Source organism: Natator depressus, chromosome 14 (genome assembly GCF_965152275.1).
Source record: "Natator depressus isolate rNatDep1 chromosome 14, rNatDep2.hap1, whole genome shotgun sequence".
NCBI classification, from domain to species: domain Eukaryota; kingdom Metazoa; phylum Chordata; order Testudines; family Cheloniidae; genus Natator; species Natator depressus.
In genome coordinates, this window is record NC_134247.1 from 19,135,770 (window position 1) to 19,155,000 (window position 19,231).

A 19,231-nucleotide genomic window follows, 5' to 3' on the forward strand; every position below is an offset into this window, starting at 1 on the left:
AACTTTCACGGGTTTTAATGCTCCTGGAGGAGTTGACTGAGAATGGGAACAGTTAATTAACAATAGGAACAATAGGCATGCTGCTACATTTCTGCCTCAGAGAATGAGATCAATTAACCATCAACAGCAACTTTAACAACTTTACTACACAGACAGGGTGCTACATTTGTGCCTCAGAGAGTGAGATCAATTAACTCAAGCAGGCTGCTTCATTTGTGCCTCTAGCCTGTCTCATGCATATAAAAAGCCCTACCCTTACACGCCAGGGAGCTGCAGTCACAAGAGAGGGACAGAGTCTCACTTGCTCGCTTTTTGGCACACATGTACGCCCAGCCTCTTTCCCCCCGCCCCCCGTGACAGTGATCAGGTAGGCACGCATGCCCAGCTCCCTTCCCCCATCTCTGAGGCTGCTCCGGGCACACTGGAACAGACATGCTGCCTGATCTGCTGGGGAAGAGGCATGTGTCCCCCGGCAGGTTTGGTTTTTTTTGTTTGTTTGTTTTTTTGTTTGCATTTTTCTGCATGGGGGGGGCCCAGAAAAATGCGGCCCATATGAATTCTGTGCCCCTGCGTGGGCGCAGAATCCCCCCAGGAGTAACCTATGACGTAGGGGTGTTGGTTGCATCAGTGAGTTATTGTAAAGTGCTCTATAAATATGTATGCTGCTGGTGCTGTTAGTAGCTGTCAACCTCCTAGCAAATGATCAACATCTCCTTCAGATGGGCAAAGTATGGGTGCCACTGTGATAAATGACAGCTGCAGCTCCAAATCTGGACATGTCCCACGTCTCAAAATGCACAGCACTAGAAGTAGCTTCCGTGAGAAGAGGCTTCTTGCTTTCTCTGTTCTTACAGACAAATTTTAGTTAACCAGGTCACTTGGAAGAAGTAAGCTGTATAGCCTAATGTGTTCGTTTGGGATAGCTCTGACAACTACTGTAACATAATCAACTGCTACAAAACAAAAAAAAGTTGCCCTAGTTGCCTTAGCTTCAGACCTAATGTGACTGTAAATATAACCTGTGTAATTTTCTGCAATAATACTTTCATCCATGTTTGTCTCCATGCATTCTTGGCCTTTTCACAAAATTCAGATGTGCCCTTTTTATTCCTTAGAACCTATCTCCAGATAAAATTTTCCATATAATCGTGGCTCCTTGCTATGACAAAAAATTGGAAGCCCTGCGGGAAGATTTTTACACCCCCTTGTATAACTCTCAAGATGTTGATTGTGTTCTAACATCAGGTAAAACCTCCTTTAAATGTACTCCTATATAAAATGGCAGCATGATTCACCAGTTGTTTGAACTGACTTTATGCTAGGTCAGCTTTTTATTCATTTAGCATTTTGTAGCTGTCAAAATAAGGTTTAGTTTCATCTGATTCCAAAAAAGGACCCTTTCTTGAGTTACTGACTGTATATGTATTGCATAGACATTGGGTGTGGGATAGATAAAAGAACAAAAACTGGCTGTGTCTGTGTTCTGCTCTCCTTGTCTTATCCAGAGCAAGTATCTGAACTTGCACTGCAGTCAAACCTTTCTGACAGGCAAAAGCTGTCCTGGCCAGCATTTATTTTGTGGCTTTGTCCTCCTTATCTACATTCCGCCTGTTAATTCGTTAACACACCTCTCTTGGGAAGACTAATCATTCCAACCTTCTTGCCCCCCAGCAGCTTCAAACAGCTGCCTTGTTTTTGCACAGAGGGGCTGGGGGGAATGGAAGGAAAGGGTTGTCTTTTAAGATCAACCTGCCACAAAAACATTTCCTCCTTTTCTGGGCAATGTGGAAATTTCTCCCAAATACCACCCTGCCCCAAGGCTCAGGAGGCGTATCATCCAATACTGGGCCAGTGATAGGTTGAAAGTTATTCATTCATTCTTAAACACTGCCAACATAGTTTGGTAAATATGTGGCACATCCAGAAATGTGTGGTGATGTGGTATGGTGTAAAGGTATTCTTGGAACTCCTATTGGGTGACCTGTAAGACTCATTCATGGCTTCGTACGAAGGTTGCCAACTTTGGATGTATTCCTGGAGATTTCATCACATGACATAATCTTTAATTAAAGATTAATCGTTAATTCCTGGAGACTCCAGGCCAGTCCTGGAGGGTTGGCAACCCTCCTTCATACCACACTGTCCGTGTGTTTTTGCTCTGCCAGTCTCAGCTATCTGTCGTCTTGAAGAGAGAGACTGTGTGTGTACTTTGGTTTGTGTTAAAGATAATTGTCCTGCATTGCCCTACAGGTGAAATTGTCCAAATAATGGAGCAGAAAAACATATCTATGAAAGAAGTGGCTGAAGTGGCTATAGACAGTTTGTAAGTAGCTTTTGCTGTGGGCTATGTTGTTATTGTGCCAGTGATCAAATAATGTTCTGCCATACACAGAAGTCACCACATGTGTAGTGCTTTTTCAAACAAATAAGTTATTCAAAACAAAAGTTTGCATGCACCAAAACCAGACTACACTGAAACCTGTTCACATACACAGTGGCAAAAGAAACGAGCATTTTTCTTTTAGAGACCTCTTGTATCTCCCAATCCACGAAGTGGTAAAATGCAACAGATAGCCCTTTCTAATGGATATATTTTTATACTAATCCAAAACCAATCACCTAAAACAGCAGCCTCTTCCAAAATGAATTCCTCTCTAATTGTTTTTAAAAGCCTAATTTAAAAGAATGAAACCTGTGCTGTGCCAAGATTGTATGTTCAACAGGCTTCGGTGTCTGCAATGGATATGATTAAAAAAACCCGCAAGTAGCTTTTATTTGTATCTTTGTGCAGTAGTATTAGGTCTGTATAAAGTGGTGAGATTCTGGATTCCACTGAACTGATGACTTGAGTTAGTGTTATCATGGGGTGTTTTGATGCCCCACCCTAAGCTTTTTTTTTTTTTTTTTTAAAGCTTTGCTATAGTTGAACCTGTGTAAGGGCTAACTATTCATTGCCTCAGGGTGTGTTCTCCTTCTAGTACCCAGCTTCCCACTAGACTGAGCTGGGGCAATTTCTGTGGGGTTTATTCTGTGTTCTGTCATCCCTTCATTCAGACCAGCATCTTGACAGTAAATTTCCATTTTTCCTATTGTCTTCATGCAGAATTAGTGACAAATGAACACCACCCTCTCTGGGTATGGTAAATGTTTTTTTCCTGAATGGAGCAGCTAGGTTCTATCCAGATTAGATCAAATAAATACATCTATTGGTTAAAGGACAGCAGAGAAAAGTCATGCAAAACATTAGAGTATTTGTTTACTCACTGCCTAACTAGTATGGAAACTATCATGTACACTCACAGAATTCCTAGAGTGAGCTGTAGCTCACGAAAGCTTATGCTCAAATAAATTTGTTAGTTTCTAAGGTGCCACAAGTACTCCTTTTCTTTTTGCGGATACAGACTAACAGGGCTGCAACTCTGAAAATAGATCCGCTTAGTTAGTTACAAAGGTAGAGTCTCAAAGGTTATCCAGTTCCAATTTGTGTGTGATGCGTGTTAGTCCAGTCTTATTACACAGCTGCATAATGAAGTGACAACTCTCCTGCAAAGAGTGGAAGAAAGCTCCTTCAAGTCTACCCAGAATCCCTTTGAGTTTCTCCCTTCATCCTCAAATTGTATCCCACCTAAGCATTGTCTACACTAGGGAAGTCTAGGTTATACAGTGATGATAACGCCTAAATCCTGTTTACACTACAGCCTCTGTGATTACTTTTGCTAATGGGGCTGCACTGGCTGTGAGTTAAAGGTACCCATTTTCTAAAGGCTTACAGAGAGGCCAGGTCGGTGGCTTTTTGTTTTATTAAAGAGCAAGCTTGATCTCAAATTTTAAATATACCATTGGAATGTCTTTTAAGCTGTATTTAGGCTAATTTATATTAGGGGTGAGAGCAACACATTAAGAGGGATAACATGATATCAGAATTGAATCAGGCTACCAGACTTGACATCACAAGACTTTATCCGTCCCTATGGTGATTTTTCACCTATTAAAAACAGATCTTCAGAGGAATAGGAATGAAGTGAGAACAAAAGCTTCTCCAGTGGCATCTTACTTTTAACATTAACATTAAACAAAATTAAACTCCTCTTTAAAAATAAGCCCCAATACACTCGAAGCTGTGGTATAATCATTGTGATTGTTTGTTCAAGTTACTTTTTAATCCTAAATGACTTCTGTTGTAATTCTCATAATTACTATCTTAACTGGAGAACATTACTATAAATATAAGTTAGGCAAATACAGGACACACTGACACCAAACAAAACCACAGCTGGTAACAACAAAAATCACCATCAGTTAAATAAACCCACCATTAATGGTCTGGCTCAAAGAGCAGGTGGACATGCTGTAAGCCTGGTTCTCATTTGTTAAATGTAGGTTTTATTCCTAGTTCCTTAGGAATAAAACCCCAACTTTTCTGTGGTTCTTTTAAGTTAGATGTTTGATATATTATTATTTTGCATTAACAGTTCCTGCCTTTGGTTTCTGGTTGAATGTAAGGACTCAGGCTGCTACTACCAGCAGAATGCACAATCTATATAGCACACAAGCAGTGTCCCAGCACAGGTCACACTGGATGCTCAGGGAGGAGTGCAAAGTAGACCAGAGCTACAGATGTTTTTCCAGCAGAAGTGAGAGAAGGGTGACGAAGTTGTTATCCCCAGAGCAGCTAACAGGCTGGGACTGCTGTCAAAAACGCCTTTTTCTCACAATAGTGATGCCATGTATCCCTAACCACTCCTTTTCTACCGGAAAGATAAAGTATTTGCCAGTGATTCTGTAGGACTGCATTCCCATCACCTACACCCCTTGTGTCCCAGCATAAAACTGCCATTTTGATCACTAGAGATCATTCGGTACTATTATTTGACCAGACATGAGTCAATTCCTGTATTTATTTACTTATTTATTCTACAAATTTCAGCTTGGATAATTGTGTTCTGCCGACAGGTGAATCCAATGTCAACTGGATATAGTATTTTTCACTTCCTGCTATCCAACAGCTACCATGTTCCATGGAATGATCCCTCTATATTGTTTCTATATCAGTTTACAGACATAGTGTTGGAAATCCTTGAGGGCACACACAGTCCCATAGAAGCCAGCAGAACTGCTCTTATGAGCAAAAGTTTGCAGGATCAGGCCTATGATCTGTAAAGTACTTTTAGATCCTTCAATGTTAAAAGTGCATCCTACATTACAATAAACATGATCTGATATTTATTATTTCACATTCATTTTGTTTTGGCTGGGGGTTTTTCACAGTTAAAACAAGTGTTTTCGAATTGCCTAAGTGCTGATACAACTCAGTTTCTATGTGACTTTGAGTGTGGTTTTTAAAATGCCTCTTAACCAGCTGGTCTTGATGGCTGTTTCCAAGCCATTTCATTCTATTATGTATGAATATATTTTGTTAAACTTCTGTTGCCTGAAGTTTTTGAAGCTACAATTTTTTTTTCTCTTTTGCCATTTTCATTTTACCACTGTCTCAAAACACAAATTGGACAAGTTCATTTCTAGGAACAAATATTCTTTTCCCCTGACAAAAAATGTTATGGGAGAGAAAAACAAATCTCATTTTCTTCAGGTGAAATGATCAAACTCTGAGCTTCTTTCTCCCTCCTTTTTGTCCATTTTCTAAGGTTTGGTGAAATAAAGCAGGAGGACTTAGTACGGCATGATGGGAGGAGATCTGATGGGTACCTGGAGCACATCTTTAAACATGCTGCCAAAGAGCTGTTTGATATGGATATCAAGGAAATCACCTACAAAACACTAAAGTAAGTTGGATTTTGGATGTTTGTATTAATGGAATGGGATAACATGAACCTCAGTGCAGTAACTAGGTATTCCACATATCAAAATCACTGGTTTGCATTGTCCTTAATAAGCTACCTGTAAATTCACCACTGGAAAATCACTGTGGCTAACTCTCTTGTTTTATTAATAATGCTTCTTCTTTGAAGATGGAATAGATATTTGTTCTTCAATCTCCACCCAAATTTTTATTTGACCGACAACACTTAGGAACTAGAAGCCCTGCCCATTCATCCTCAGGTTATCCCTTTTGCCTTCTATCATGTGAGCTCTGTGGGCATGTACTGAAATGCTTGTATCATCCTGTTAGTAATCCCTAAGGGATCTGAGGGTTTAGAATTTTCTCTCTCTCTCTCTTTCTGTACAGAAACAAGGACTTCCAGGAGGTCACCCTGGAAAAGGACGGTGAGACAGTGTTGCGCTTCGCAGCTGCGTATGGCTTTAGGAACATCCAGAACGTGGTCCTGAAGCTGAAAAAGGGAAAGTTCTTGTATCATTTTGTGGAGGTTCTTGCCTGCCCTGGAGGTAAGAATGATACTGGATCCATGGTGACTTTTTTTCCTGTTTCTGTGAGTATCATGGGAAGGTTCCAGAATGAGCTGATCCTTATTTTAATGATAGTAAGATGTTTACCACTCCACCATCAAATCTGAATGGTCCAAAATAAAACACACCTGTTTAGGCTTTCTGAGAGTCCATTCCACTTATTAGGTTGTCCAAAATGAGAGGGACAGTATTTGTTTTCTGCTGGGTGATCTGTAAGCACCTAGCCCAGAGTGCTGAGGGGTTGTCTGTCATTTTGTGAAATACAGAGTTGAGGGAAAGAGAAGAATGTGGGACCTAGCTGGCGAAGAAAGGAGGGGAGGAGGAAAAGAGATTTTTGCTATGGAAACCCCATCAACATTTGGACACTTGCTGATGACAGAATCATTTTTAAAGGTGAACAGTGACTTTTAGCAGCATCAGTGGGGCTGCTGACCGCAAAAGGCAGTTATCCTTTTTAATTAGCAACAGGACAACACTGTAAACGAGAGTTTAAACTACAATATAGTTCTTCCCCCAAACAAACTAATCCCGTCTCATTGCTGTGGTGTTCTATTTTTAGGGTGTTTAAATGGAAAAGGCCAAGCCCAGACTGAAGATGGAAAACCTGACAAAGTGTTGCTCAGCCAGATGGAGGAAGTGTATGCTGCAATTCCTGTCAGGCTTCCAGAAACCAGCATGCATGTGCAAAAGCTGTACCAGGACTGGCTGGAAGGGATGGACTCCAAGAAGGTCCAGGAAACTCTGCACACCAAATACTGTGCAGTAAATCAAACAGCAAGCAGCATGGATATCAAGTGGTGACAAATCAGGCTCACGAAAGATGAAAAAACTTGCATAGGTTAGTTATGAACTCAGCACTGGAAACATTCTATGCAACTGGGGATGCTATGCACTAACCAAGTGTACGACGAGTACGCTTTCTGAATTGCGGAATATTCCTTACTTAATACAAAGAACCATTGCTCAATTTTTTATGTTGAATGCCTTGGTTCCCTATGGGTCTGTTAGACTCTTAGTGTGCTTGACCTCCTGTGTATTTGGGAGTTTTTTGTTTAGTTAAGGTCTGATCTTGCAGGGTACAGTGAGCACCTTCTTCTAGGTGTACAATGCCCTCAACTTGGAGTGAAATTAATGCAGGTTGAGGGTTCTCACCACTTTTTACAGAACTGGCACCCTCAACCAGGAGCTATTGTAATCCTTACGTATGTGATTCCTTTCGCCAGGCAAGAACAGCCACCCTGGTTAGAATTGTTGTGTTCAGTGTACCATAATTTAGAACTCTTTTTGCCTTGTTAACCAAAAAATGATGATTTTACACAAAGCGACAGATGAAAAATGTAATTGAGAGATTTACTTGACTCCTTCCACCACTATACAATAAAGAGGTTTATTCAGCTACTAAAACGTTGGCAGCAAGCTTCCTACAGACACACTAACCACAAAGGGAGAACATTCTGATATAAATGGCATGTCTTTAATAATACTAAATGGTTGTAACACAGTCCTCTCTTCCCTCGTTCTTTCATTAAGGATTTTTGCTAACAGGCTGGTTTGTACAAATAGTTAAACCTGTTAATCTCTCTCTTCAGAAACTTGCATCATGAATTAATGTTTTCTGTAACTTTTTTATTTTCTTTTGTCTGACTTGTTTATGAAAGTGAGATATGGTGACCCCATGTGAAGACAGGCATGATGTTGCCATGTTGCCTGCAATCTTCACCCTACATCAGTTCTATGCTAGACTTCAGTCCTGATTTACAATACCTCTGCTATTCCATTTCTGGCTAGTCCTGAGCATATACAGTGTCAGATTGAATCCAGAGACCAGATAAATTTGTTGAGTGCCTCTAACAAAAAAATCTTAATTTTGGAACATTCTTGAGCTGATAATATGATGTAAACTGATAGTGCTAGTTTGGGGGCATTTTTATGTACATTACATGGCTGCTTCATTTAACAAGCTATCCTCTTAAAAAATCATGCTTGATAGATGTAACCGTCTGTACAGCCTCGCAGTTCAGGGAGGGATGTTTAAGGATGTGATGTGACATTCCAGCCATTACAAGGCTTCCACCAGATTTCATAGCAGCCTCATGCTTGTTGTTTTGATTAGTGGCTCTCTCAAAACTGGAAGGATTTTAGCTTTCATGTGTTGTTGAGAAAATATGAATGGGGTTTGTCGTGATCTCAGGAAATGCATGAAAGCAAATCTTGTGGATTTCTTAATATCAGTTACTGTGTGTGTGTGCACAAAGCTAATAATACAAGATTTTGATGGAGTATATTTGAAATCAGGATCTACCCTTGGAATGTAGGAGGTGAGGCATTCAATGCTTCCAGTCTTTTTTTTTTTTTTTTCAATTTAAATAAAGTATCTAACAACAGAGTCTATTATATTCCTGTTGGAGGCAAATGCACGTTTTTGACTTAAATAGGAGTAGGCTCAAAACGAGGAGGGGGAAAAAAGGGTGCTGAAATGTATGGACTTGCTGGAAGGGACAACTGGTTTAAAATGAACTTGTTGATGTGGTTGCAGGTTTCATCCAAGCCTCCTTTACTTTTAATAATACTTTATTTCAATGCAAAAGGCATATGGATTTGACTTGTATGGCTACCTACATGCAGAGTAAGCCTTCAGGTTTGTTGTTTTGTTTTGGTTTTTTTTAATAAAATGTTTTTGACGCAATAACTGAACATTTAGAGAAATCTACCTCTGTGCTAGGAAAAGAGTTTGGAGCAGCAGGGAGATCCTGGAAAACCTATACATCCAAAAAAATTTAAAATTGTCTGTTAAAGAATGATCTGTGGGTTACATGAAGCTCGTGAACATTTTCAGTACTTGAAAGCAACATGACCCCTTCAGTTTTAATTTCTTGATCTATTCTGATATCCCCAGAACCCTTCAATGGAATCACATTGTAATTAAGTTTTATTGTTCTAAGTTAGTATATACATATATTTCTATATGTATATATGGCTTAAAACTGGTTGAAATGTTAATTTATATATATATAGCTTCAGTTCTGTGTATAGTTTATTTTTGTAAAGGAAAATGTGGATATACTTGACAATGTGAAAAACTGGTTCTCAGTTTAAATTTTTGATTAAAACTTAATTCTTCACTATGCTGTGGGATTCTTTTAAGTGTAAATCTAGAGATTAAAGAACAGCTTCATCTCATTGGCTGCTGCCCATCACTGAACAAAAACCCTCTCTGCCATTTTGCTTGAGCACACATGCCTGTTTCATTCAATAGATCTTCTTTCCATACTTGAGTTTCCACAGGAACAGTATCAGATGAGACAGGGCTAGCTGTAAAATATTAGTTGTCCTTTCCCATTATAAAGGCAGATTAAGAATTCACTTGCTTTCAGCTGCTCAATTTGAAATGCTCCACACTTAAAAAGTAGCCGTGTAACAATCTCTTAGAACTGTTACATGCCACAACCTCTCTTTTAAAAAAGAGTGCATTTTGACTGTTCATCCAACATATAGCTGTAGTGGCTACATACAGTATCATTAGGTGTACTATAATTTGGGATTGTGGGAGTTTTCTGATTTCTTTTCAGGGTTTAATTTTTAGAAAAACTGAGACTATTTTTGGAATAAAAAATCTGATTTTATCATTTTTAAAAAAATAGTTTTCCATTAACTGCCAGTTTGTGAAACATCCAGGAATCTCCTCTGCAAAGTTTAACATTGCAAAAATCATTTTTCAGCGTTTTTTCAACAAATCTCTAAATTTTTTGCTTCATTGAGGTTTCAGCCTAAAACTAGAAACCCATATTATGATTTTAGGTAATGCCAATCAGGTATCTAAAATCAGATTCTAGCCTTTAAGCCCACATTAGGAAAGTTATGCCGTGTTGACAATGGGTGCAGCTAGCTAGTTTCTGAAACTGCTGAACATAATGTAGTCCTGTCTACACTTGCAATTAAACTGTTTTGCAGGAGCAGTTTATTTACATTTGTTGACAGCACCCTGAATCGCCAATGTGTAAAGTTCCTAGTGTAATCACAGCCATAGTGCTTTACTTCTCAGTTGAATGTTGTGCTGGGACAATTCATCACTGAGTACAAAAGAACGTGGGGTTTGCCGTGGACTTTTTTTCTTTTTAAGGAAAATTAAATCTGTGTTTAAAAATCTTTGGCAAAACAAAAATGCTAAACTGTATTTGGAGGTTGTCTTTAATGCCATAAAATATCCTAGACGTGTAATGTACTGGTAGTGAGAGGAGTTGTATTATAGTATTCTTCTGAGGTCTCTAGTGGGAAGGGTAAGTGTTGTAAAGACATCTTGCCAAGACCTCAGAAATAGGAGAGTTTGCCTCTTAGCAGCCACTGCTCCAATGTATTTTTGTTTGTTCACCATTCTTCAAGTGAATACGATCTGGGACTGTGATATCTAATAAATACATGTCTGTACACAGCTCAGCAGCTTCAGCTGGATGATACTTGGATAATCAGTTATCTAAACTCTGGTGCTTTGTATTTCAAATGGAGCATGAACTTGAATTGCCCTAATAAATATCTTTGAATCTAATTTTGTGGTGGTTTTGTTTAGTTACATACATGGACCTCATCTTATTCCAAGGTGCGTATTGCCTCAACACAGACACATCTCTCTCTCTGAAAGCTTAGCAGACCCACACAATGTACTTCATACAAATGTTTGTTTTAAAATATGTTTTGAGATGGTTATTTACCTAATGTGAGGGGAGGAGACTGTCCTTCCATGTCCCTTTCAGAGACCAAAGTCTGAATGAGCCCATATTTCACTATCCTGCCAGCCCCACCCCAGGGCTGAGTGTGCTGATTGTCCAAGGTTGTTGGTCCCCGGGTCAGTCTGGCAAATGAGATACCAGCACCACTTTTCTTTAAGCTTATTGCACCGTCATTAAACTGCCTAAAGGAAAATAAATGTTCCTCATTTAGAGCTGCCTTTGGACACACAGCAATAACAATACTTTACATCCACTGTTCATAAAACATTTGGACTATAAAACTACCAACTCTTCCCAGTCAAAGTATGCAGGCAAAAACCTTTCAGCTAACTACAGGAAATGTTCGATTATTGCTTACTGAGTGACTATGTAAGCCAGCCAGATGGCTCCTGTGGAGTTCCTAACTTTGAAAACCATTATGGGGAACAAACTGGTAGAGGTTGGTTTGTGGTCAGTAACTGATTATACTGTAGCATCATGTACCTACACTGTAGTCAGTTCATTTAAAGCACTTGAATGCAAAGACTTGTATTCTGATTCTGCAACTAAGGAATTTGCCGTAGAATCCATCTTCTGGGAGCAGAATTGTGCTCCAGAAGCCAAGATTTAAATTTCAAAATAAGTTTGTAGTCATCAAGATTGGGAAGGAGCTTCCCAAACGTGAGACAAATGTAACTTTCTGCTTTGTTCTCCTGAGTCTGTACACAGCACCTCCAGGGGCAGTTTCTTTACAAAATTGTTCTCAGAACCTACAGTGTGAAATTCATCCTGGTGTGGGAGATGCGAAAAGGGACCAGATTTTTAAAGGCATTTAGGCACCTAAAGATTCAGATAGGGGCTCTACTGAGATTTTCAAAACTACCTAGGTCGGGGTGGCCAACCTGTGGCTCTGGAGCCGCATGAGGCTCTTTAGAGGTTAATATGCAGCTCCTTGCATAGGCGCTGACTCCGAGACTGGAGCTACAGATGCTAACTTTCCAATGTGCTGTGGGGTGCTCACTGCCCAACCCCCTTCTCTGCCCCAGGTCCTGCCACCACTCCACCCCTTCCCCCAAAGCCCCTGCCCTTTCCCCGGAGCCTACCATGCCCTCCCTCCTCCCCACTAGAGCCTCCTGCACACTGCAAAACAGCTGATTGCAGCGAGGGGGAGGTGTGGGGAGGGAGCGGGAGGTGCTGATTGGCGGGGCTGCCAGTGGGCAGGAGGTGCTGGGGCTGGAAGGGGGTAGCAGATGGGGGCCTGCTTACATTACTGTGGCTCTTTGGCAATGTTTATTGGTAAATTCTGGTTCCTTTTCAGGCTCAGGTTGGCCACCCCTGACCTAGGTGCCTAACATCCATTGAAATCAGGTGTTTTTGAAAATCCCGCTAGGTACCCATCTGACTCCTTGGGCAGTTAAATACCCTTAGCACCTTTTAAGGCAGTTGGTGGGGTTACCTGGGCAATGTAAGGGAGAGGAAGGGAACTGCTTGCAGAAGGGAGGGCTCTGCATCTAGACACGGTGGAGCTCTCCTGTCACCCAGCATAAACTGACTGCTGAGTGTTAGTACTAAACTAGAGAGCAGGAGGGGGGACCTCGAATTATGTGGAGCCAATGACTCCAGGGCGTAGTCTCCATGCTGAGTTGCAGCTTTTTAATAGATGATTTTTAAACGAAAGCGAAAGGTGGTCTGGATAGTCTTATCTTGGTTTAGTTTAAGTCAGTTAACAGCAGCTTTAAACTGCAATAAATTACAGTTAAAACTGAAGTAAGTGTGCTCACAGATAGATTTGCACGAGTGTAATTAACTGGTGCAAATCTGTGTAGAGAGGCCTCACTCCACCCCACCAGTGTCCAGGCAACAATCATAGTGACAGAGGGGTGAGGCAACCTTCCAGCCTGGCCCCTGCACTTGGATTGGCAGGGGTTCAGTTTCACCTGCAGAGACAATCAAGTTATTTTGGCTTTATCTGAGAAGTGAGTTTCCTCCAGGATGAATCATCACGTTTCTTTTAAAGGATGCATTTTAGAAATTGGTATCAACTTTAACTAAATTCTCTTAAAAAAACAATATTCAGCTTTTGAATAAAAGGATTTTCTATAACTGGGCATCACACTATACCAGGTTTAGACAAAACCTGTTTAAAATGTAAGGGCTGAATGTATGAGGAAAAATGAAACAGCAAAATAATTTGTATAGGAACCATAGCAACTTGGTTTCAAAATACTGTGCAGTGTTTACTGAAAGTTTTTATAAAGCACAAATATTACCCTATTGGTATCAGAACATGAAGAAGAATAATGGGATAGTGCAGTGCATATATCAACAATTTGTTTACAAGAGGTTGCCTTGCAAAAAAGTCACTACCACCAGATGTATTTATTTATTCAGCCCCTTTTATTTTGTTATGCAATGTCTTCCAACTTCGTAAATAAGCACTTACCTGCTGTGCCAATAACTGTAATGATTTTTTAAAAAAAGAAAGCTGGTAAAAATACCACAAGCAAATAAGGTTCTACCGAGATTTGAACTCGGATCGCTGGATTCAAAGTCCAGAGTGCTAACCATTACACCATAGAACCAAATGGTGCCACCAATTTCTGTTCTACTGGCTAATAACAATTATTGGCTCACTGTGCAACTCCATGTCAAGTTTTGCCCCCCATTCGTTTAAAACTGAGGTTCTTTGCCAGAAAATTTATCTTGCTAAGTATAGACTTTATTCTCGGCTAAATCTCACGCCTCACCTGTACAATATGATGATCCCTCTCAGACATTAAAGTGGCAAGGAGCCTTCCTCAGACTGCAGCTTTCATTATTTAAAAAAAAGGCAAAGAGGTCTCCTGTTTTGATACATACAAACTAGTTCTAACACAGCCCTGTGCATGCAAAAGAACGTGCACGCTGCATTGCTAACGCAGAATTTAGAACTGAATTCGCATACAAGAAACTGACACAACGCAAGCCAACCCGCTTTTGATGCTTACTCAACCGGTGTCAGCTCCACTTTTAAATAAGATTTGTGAGGCTGTTTCATTGGGTGCTTTTATTATAAAATATTATAGTTCTAGGTAATATTTTAAAGCTAAAATGTGAATAACAAAAGATAAATTCACAGATAGGCCCAACACAGTTAAAGTTAGATAATACATAATTACCTTTGCTATAGTTAGGATTACTTGCATTTCATTATAGAAGGAGCAAATGATTCTTGCCCCATAACTCATACAGACTACAGGATCCTTCTAGCAAAGTTATAATGACCTCACAGTAAAAGCAATTATTAGATTTAGCTTATAGTTGAAGGTAATAACAAAAAATCACAAGAAAATAGATAGCTAGATAGATATAGCTATAAACAACCTGCAGTTTGTTTTCTCTTTTAAATAAAATTTCCTTTCTATTCATTTTCCACTGACATCCAATACATGTATAATAGTCAATGTATAATGTGCCCTTTATTGTTGTTTTCAATATATTTTTCTAATTAAATCCACAGTTCTTATATTTACTTGGCAGTAAAGAAAATATAATAAATAAAATATGAAGACTTTTAGGTTCCACTGAAATAATATTTATATACTTAATATAAGCGCATACTAATAATACTTCCTTGGCAATACTTAGTACAGAAACTTAAGTCACACAACAAAACCTGAAAAATTGTAGGTTCCACCGAGATTTGAACTCGGATCGCTGGATTCAGAGTCCAGAGTGCTAACCATTACACCATGGAACCACCTGACTAACCCTCCAGAATTGGTCCTATTGAGGTAACATCAGGGCGTATGTTCTTCTCGTGGATAGCTGCGGGATTTTTCTCTTACGTATACATTTCCTCACGCACTAATTCTACATATTAACTAAATCCTGAAGTAATCCAGCACAATTTACTTCAGTAATAAACAAACCATTTTTAAAAAGAGCCCAGAAATACGTGGCATTTCTGTCCTGCTTTCAGTGATGACATTGATGCCTTTTTTTTTTCCAAAATTCAGTCGGTTGCCTACTTTTCGATGGAATTTCTTACCCATATTGCAATTTTGCACGATGAAGTATTTTTGCTTTAAATTATGGACTTTCCGTTTTTGCCCACGTGTTGCATTTTATTCCATGGTTTTACGCTTATAGTTTCCCTTCTGTGCAGCTGAGCGCGACGTATTTAACGTTGAAGCTTTACTGGCCAAGGAGCATTTTTGCTGTACGTTACCTGTAGCATTTTACAACCCGTTACGCGTTCCGTGCTGCATGACGTATTGTAAGTGGCGTCTAAAGATTTCCCTCATCCCCCCGTCCCACTTTGATATTGTAGATTTTCTTTAGTAACCTAATTTCAGTAAGGAAAAAAAAACACTCTGGAAAAATCACAAACTGAATAATGAATTACTTACCCCACCATCTATTCTGAATTATTCCTAATTAAGACCCAATCTTCAGCCAGATGTGGGAGGGGGAGGAATGGAATGGAATCTTGCAAGATGCGGCGCTTTGGGCTCCATGTTTCAGAGCAGATCCCAGGGCAAGTTCAGAGCTGACCAGAGCCAATCCTCCGCACAGCTGCCCTCTCTATTCGCATTAACTTCAGCCTCTTGCAGGATCAGACCCTAAAATGAAAGCATGTAAATCAAATAACGAGTATTAATCATCATAAATTATTGGCAGTAAACGTGTAGAATCAGAGTGAATACTGTGGATAATAACCTATGCCACAGGTTACTATGATAAAGAGAAAAATAAAAGATTAAACAATAAGACTGAAACATGAGTCTGGCTATCTGTTTTGTATGTTGGTTTTTGTTTTGTTTTCTCAATGCTTAACACACTAGATTATCCGTAAAAACTCCGTGTACTACCATTAGTACTAATCATAAGTAATAACAGGCTCTTTGTGCATTATTAATTATTATTATTATAGCTGAAGTAATGGTCCATGAAGTATTGTAAACGTTGTAGAGACAAATATATTTTCACTATAAGAAAAGGAGGACTTGTGGTACCTTAGAGACTAACAAATTTATAAGCTTTCGTGAGCTACAGCTCACTTCATCGGATGAATTGTATTATACAGCAATGACTTTATTGTCACTTAAATCAATAATAAATAATACCACAAAATATTATGAACAATGAATAATAACTGACAGGTGTATGCCCCCAAAACAGCTTTGAGTAAATTAAGTGATATTCTACTGCCCAACTGAGCATTCAGGTGAAATAACTTTAGCTTTAACATGAACATTGAAAGATGTCACTGCATTATATTTTTAAAGGAGAAAAAAGGTAAATAGCAGAGGATGGTTTCGATCCATCGACCTCTGGGTTATGGGCCCAGCACGCTTCCGCTGCGCCACTCTGCTGTACGGTTACCAAATGCCCAACTACAGCTTTTAGAAAGTGATATATTTAATTTATGATTTCTTTTCCCTTTTGCTGGTGCTTGGGCACAATAGCTGAAATTGCTGTGTACATTTTCAGCTCAGCAGCACGCTCCCACCCGCCCTCCCCACACAAATATGCTCCCCCGAAATGTCCTATGCAATGCTTGGGATACAAACATTCCTTTACCCAGTAAAGTTTGAGCTTCAAATGTCTCCCTCTGAAATGCCATAATGAGATGGCCACGTCTATCAGGTGAGTTTACCTGCCTCACAGTTTGCCCAGAATGGCAATAAGCCTGGAGATTTCCCTCCTTCCCCAGTTATAAGGGAACAATGACAAATGACACTCTTTCAAATCTATTTTTTGCAGCAACGAACACTGGGACAATATTTTCCTCCCCCAAGCAAACGGTGGAGGAAAGCACAATGCAGTTCTGCGCTCATTAGGTCCAAAGGTGAAAATGTTGGCTCCCTAGCACTCCCCTCTTATGGGCCCATGAAAGTACCTAACAGAAGTCTGTGGTGGTCCCAGTCCCCTATACAGAAATGAATCATTAAATAATTATTTTGAGGCGTCCTGATCACAGTTTACAAATACCTATGTTGCCCCTTTTCACTCAAGCAGATAGCCAAATTTCAGGGCCTTGAGGATGTTCCACTGACAGGTAAAATTAGATTAAATCTGGTATTTTCTATGTTGAAGTTTTGTTTATTTACAAAGAACATACAAAGTCCTGTGTCTCCGAAGCAGAAGGAATCAAGAAAAAAAAAGGAGCATTTTTTTTAAGCTCACAGCCCCAAGTAGAGTGACCAGATCGCAAGAGTAAAATATCAGGATGCATTTTGGGGCGCACAGCCCCAACCGGAGCCATGGGAGGGGGGCGCACAGCCCTGGGAAGCTTCGAGAGGGGTGTACCGCCCCTGCTGCAGCCCCCTGCCGCAATCCATGGGGCAGGGGCTCATGGCCCCAGCTCCAGCCCCCAGCAGAAGCCACGGGGCAGGGGCGCAGGGCCCTGGCTCCAGCCCCCCACCCCACTGCTGGCTCAGTCCAGCTGACAGTCACCTCACCTCTCAGCAGGGCTGGGAGTGTGGCCCCGGGGACGGAGCAGGGAGTGGGAGAGAGTGTTTGGGAGGTCTGTGGGGGGGTGCTGGGCTGTGAGGAGGTGAAGGGTGCTGGGAAGTCGGGGAGATTTGTGTATTTTGCAGTGCTAGGCAGTGGGGGGGCTTGTTGGAGGGGAACTGGGGGCAAGGGGAGGCTGCAGGGTCCTACCAGCCGCTTCCCGGGAGCTGCGTGGAGCCAGATAGGGAGCCTGCCAGCTCGGGTGACCAGTCTAGGCCCGCACCAAATATCAGGACAAATGGCGTCCCGATCATACATCAGTTGGGATGCAGGAAAAACAGCTAAATATCGGGACAGTCCTGATTTTATTGGGACATCTGGTCACCCTAGCCCCAAGCCTCTTTAGACAACAGACCCAAAAACTCTCAATCTAGTTTTTCCCAGGATCAAAATGTACTCAGAGAGTAAACTCCTAAGCTTTCTTCTTTATTTACCAACTACAATGAATTTTAACCCAACCCATAATAATGTTGTACCCAGCTAATAACAAGGTACATGGGGGGAAATATTTGATAATTGGATTTTGAATCTAGCAGAGAAAGCTATAACATGAACCCAGTGTTGCAAGTTGAAGATAAATAAATTCATACTGGAAATAAGGCATCAATTTTTAACAGTGAGAGTAATTAAGGAGTCAAACAATTTACCAAGAGTCACGGTGGAGTCTTCATCACAGTCAATTATGAAATCAAGATTAGATTGTTTTTGGAAAATATGTGCTAGGAATTATTTTGCGGAAGTTCTATGACATAAGCTCAGACCATAAGCTCAGATCACAAAGGTCCCTTCTGGCATGGAAATCTACGAATCATCACAATTATCAAAGGAGGAAAAAGAGGCCTCTCCGAGGGATGGAGGCCTCATTACGTTAGGAGATGGACAAATATAAGAAAAACCCACTAACTACCTAACAGATCTTATTGTAACAAGGGTAACAATCAGAGACGAATTAAAAAATGAAGAGGATGATTAACAATATATATTTCAGAAATATTTATTTTAATGCAAGACTAAATAATAATAATTAATACTGGGCCATTCAACCCTGGTCTGACCATCATTAAGATGAAAACCCTTGGATTAAGGGACACGGATCATGGGCCTGGAAGCTATGGACTTTGAGAAATTTCAGGTGACCCGCTACCACATCCGATAAGCACACAGGACCTAGCCCTGCCTGGCAAGGACCCTTTTCAGGACTGGCCAACGACAGACAAAGAGGGGGAAGAAGAAGAACCAGAGGAGGATATCCTTCCGCAGGGAGCCCGTTGCCACCCTCACTTCTCCTACTACCTAGAGGTGGGAAGTACCTGGACTCCCACATCGAGGAAGAGCTGAAGGATGGGAAAGGAAAGCCTCATTGGTGCCGGAATGCTTTTGACAGTGAGGATGCTGAAAGCAAGCAAAACTATCCCCCAACTTTTTACCTCGTGCTCCCGCCCCACACCCTGCCCCTGCAAAGGCCAGGACCAGGGCCGTCTCTCCAGGAGACAGGGGACACGGACTGGGTAAGGGAGCTCAGGCTGCGGCCACGGCTGGGGACAGAAACAGGGCCACGAGAAGATCCGTCTCTGGGAATGGCAGCCAGAAATCCCAGCCTGGGGCCAGTAGTCAGGACCTCCAGGCATGAGGCCAGCAGCCAGGCCCCCACGTATGCAGCCGGG

At 40.8% G+C, this 19,231-nt stretch overlaps 1 protein-coding gene and 3 non-coding genes across 4 annotated transcripts in view; 1 reads left to right on the top strand and 3 right to left on the bottom strand.

The window, feature by feature from the left end:
* The window catches only part of NARF (nuclear prelamin A recognition factor), a 29,992-nt gene extending 19,109 nt beyond the window's left edge, over positions 1-10,883 (top strand). The window contains exons 8-12 of the mRNA XM_074970761.1: positions 1,116-1,245; positions 2,251-2,323; positions 5,646-5,783; positions 6,188-6,345; positions 6,926-10,883. Of these exons, the coding sequence (XP_074826862.1) occupies positions 1,116-1,245; positions 2,251-2,323; positions 5,646-5,783; positions 6,188-6,345; positions 6,926-7,167 (741 nt within the window). The 3' untranslated portion in view covers positions 7,168-10,883. The remainder of the gene's footprint in view (positions 1-1,115; positions 1,246-2,250; positions 2,324-5,645; positions 5,784-6,187; positions 6,346-6,925) is intronic.
* Positions 10,884-13,579: 2,696 nt separating this feature from the next.
* TRNAQ-UUG (transfer RNA glutamine (anticodon UUG)) lies at positions 13,580-13,651 on the bottom strand. Its single transcript has one exon. It is a non-coding gene; the product is annotated as a tRNA-Gln (tRNA).
* Positions 13,652-14,736: 1,085 nt separating this feature from the next.
* TRNAQ-CUG (transfer RNA glutamine (anticodon CUG)) lies at positions 14,737-14,808 on the bottom strand. Its single transcript has one exon. It is a non-coding gene; the product is annotated as a tRNA-Gln (tRNA).
* Positions 14,809-16,354: 1,546 nt separating this feature from the next.
* Positions 16,355-16,426, bottom strand: TRNAM-CAU (transfer RNA methionine (anticodon CAU)). The gene has a single exon. It is a non-coding gene; the product is annotated as a tRNA-Met (tRNA).
* Between the last annotated feature and the right edge of the window lie 2,805 nt (positions 16,427-19,231).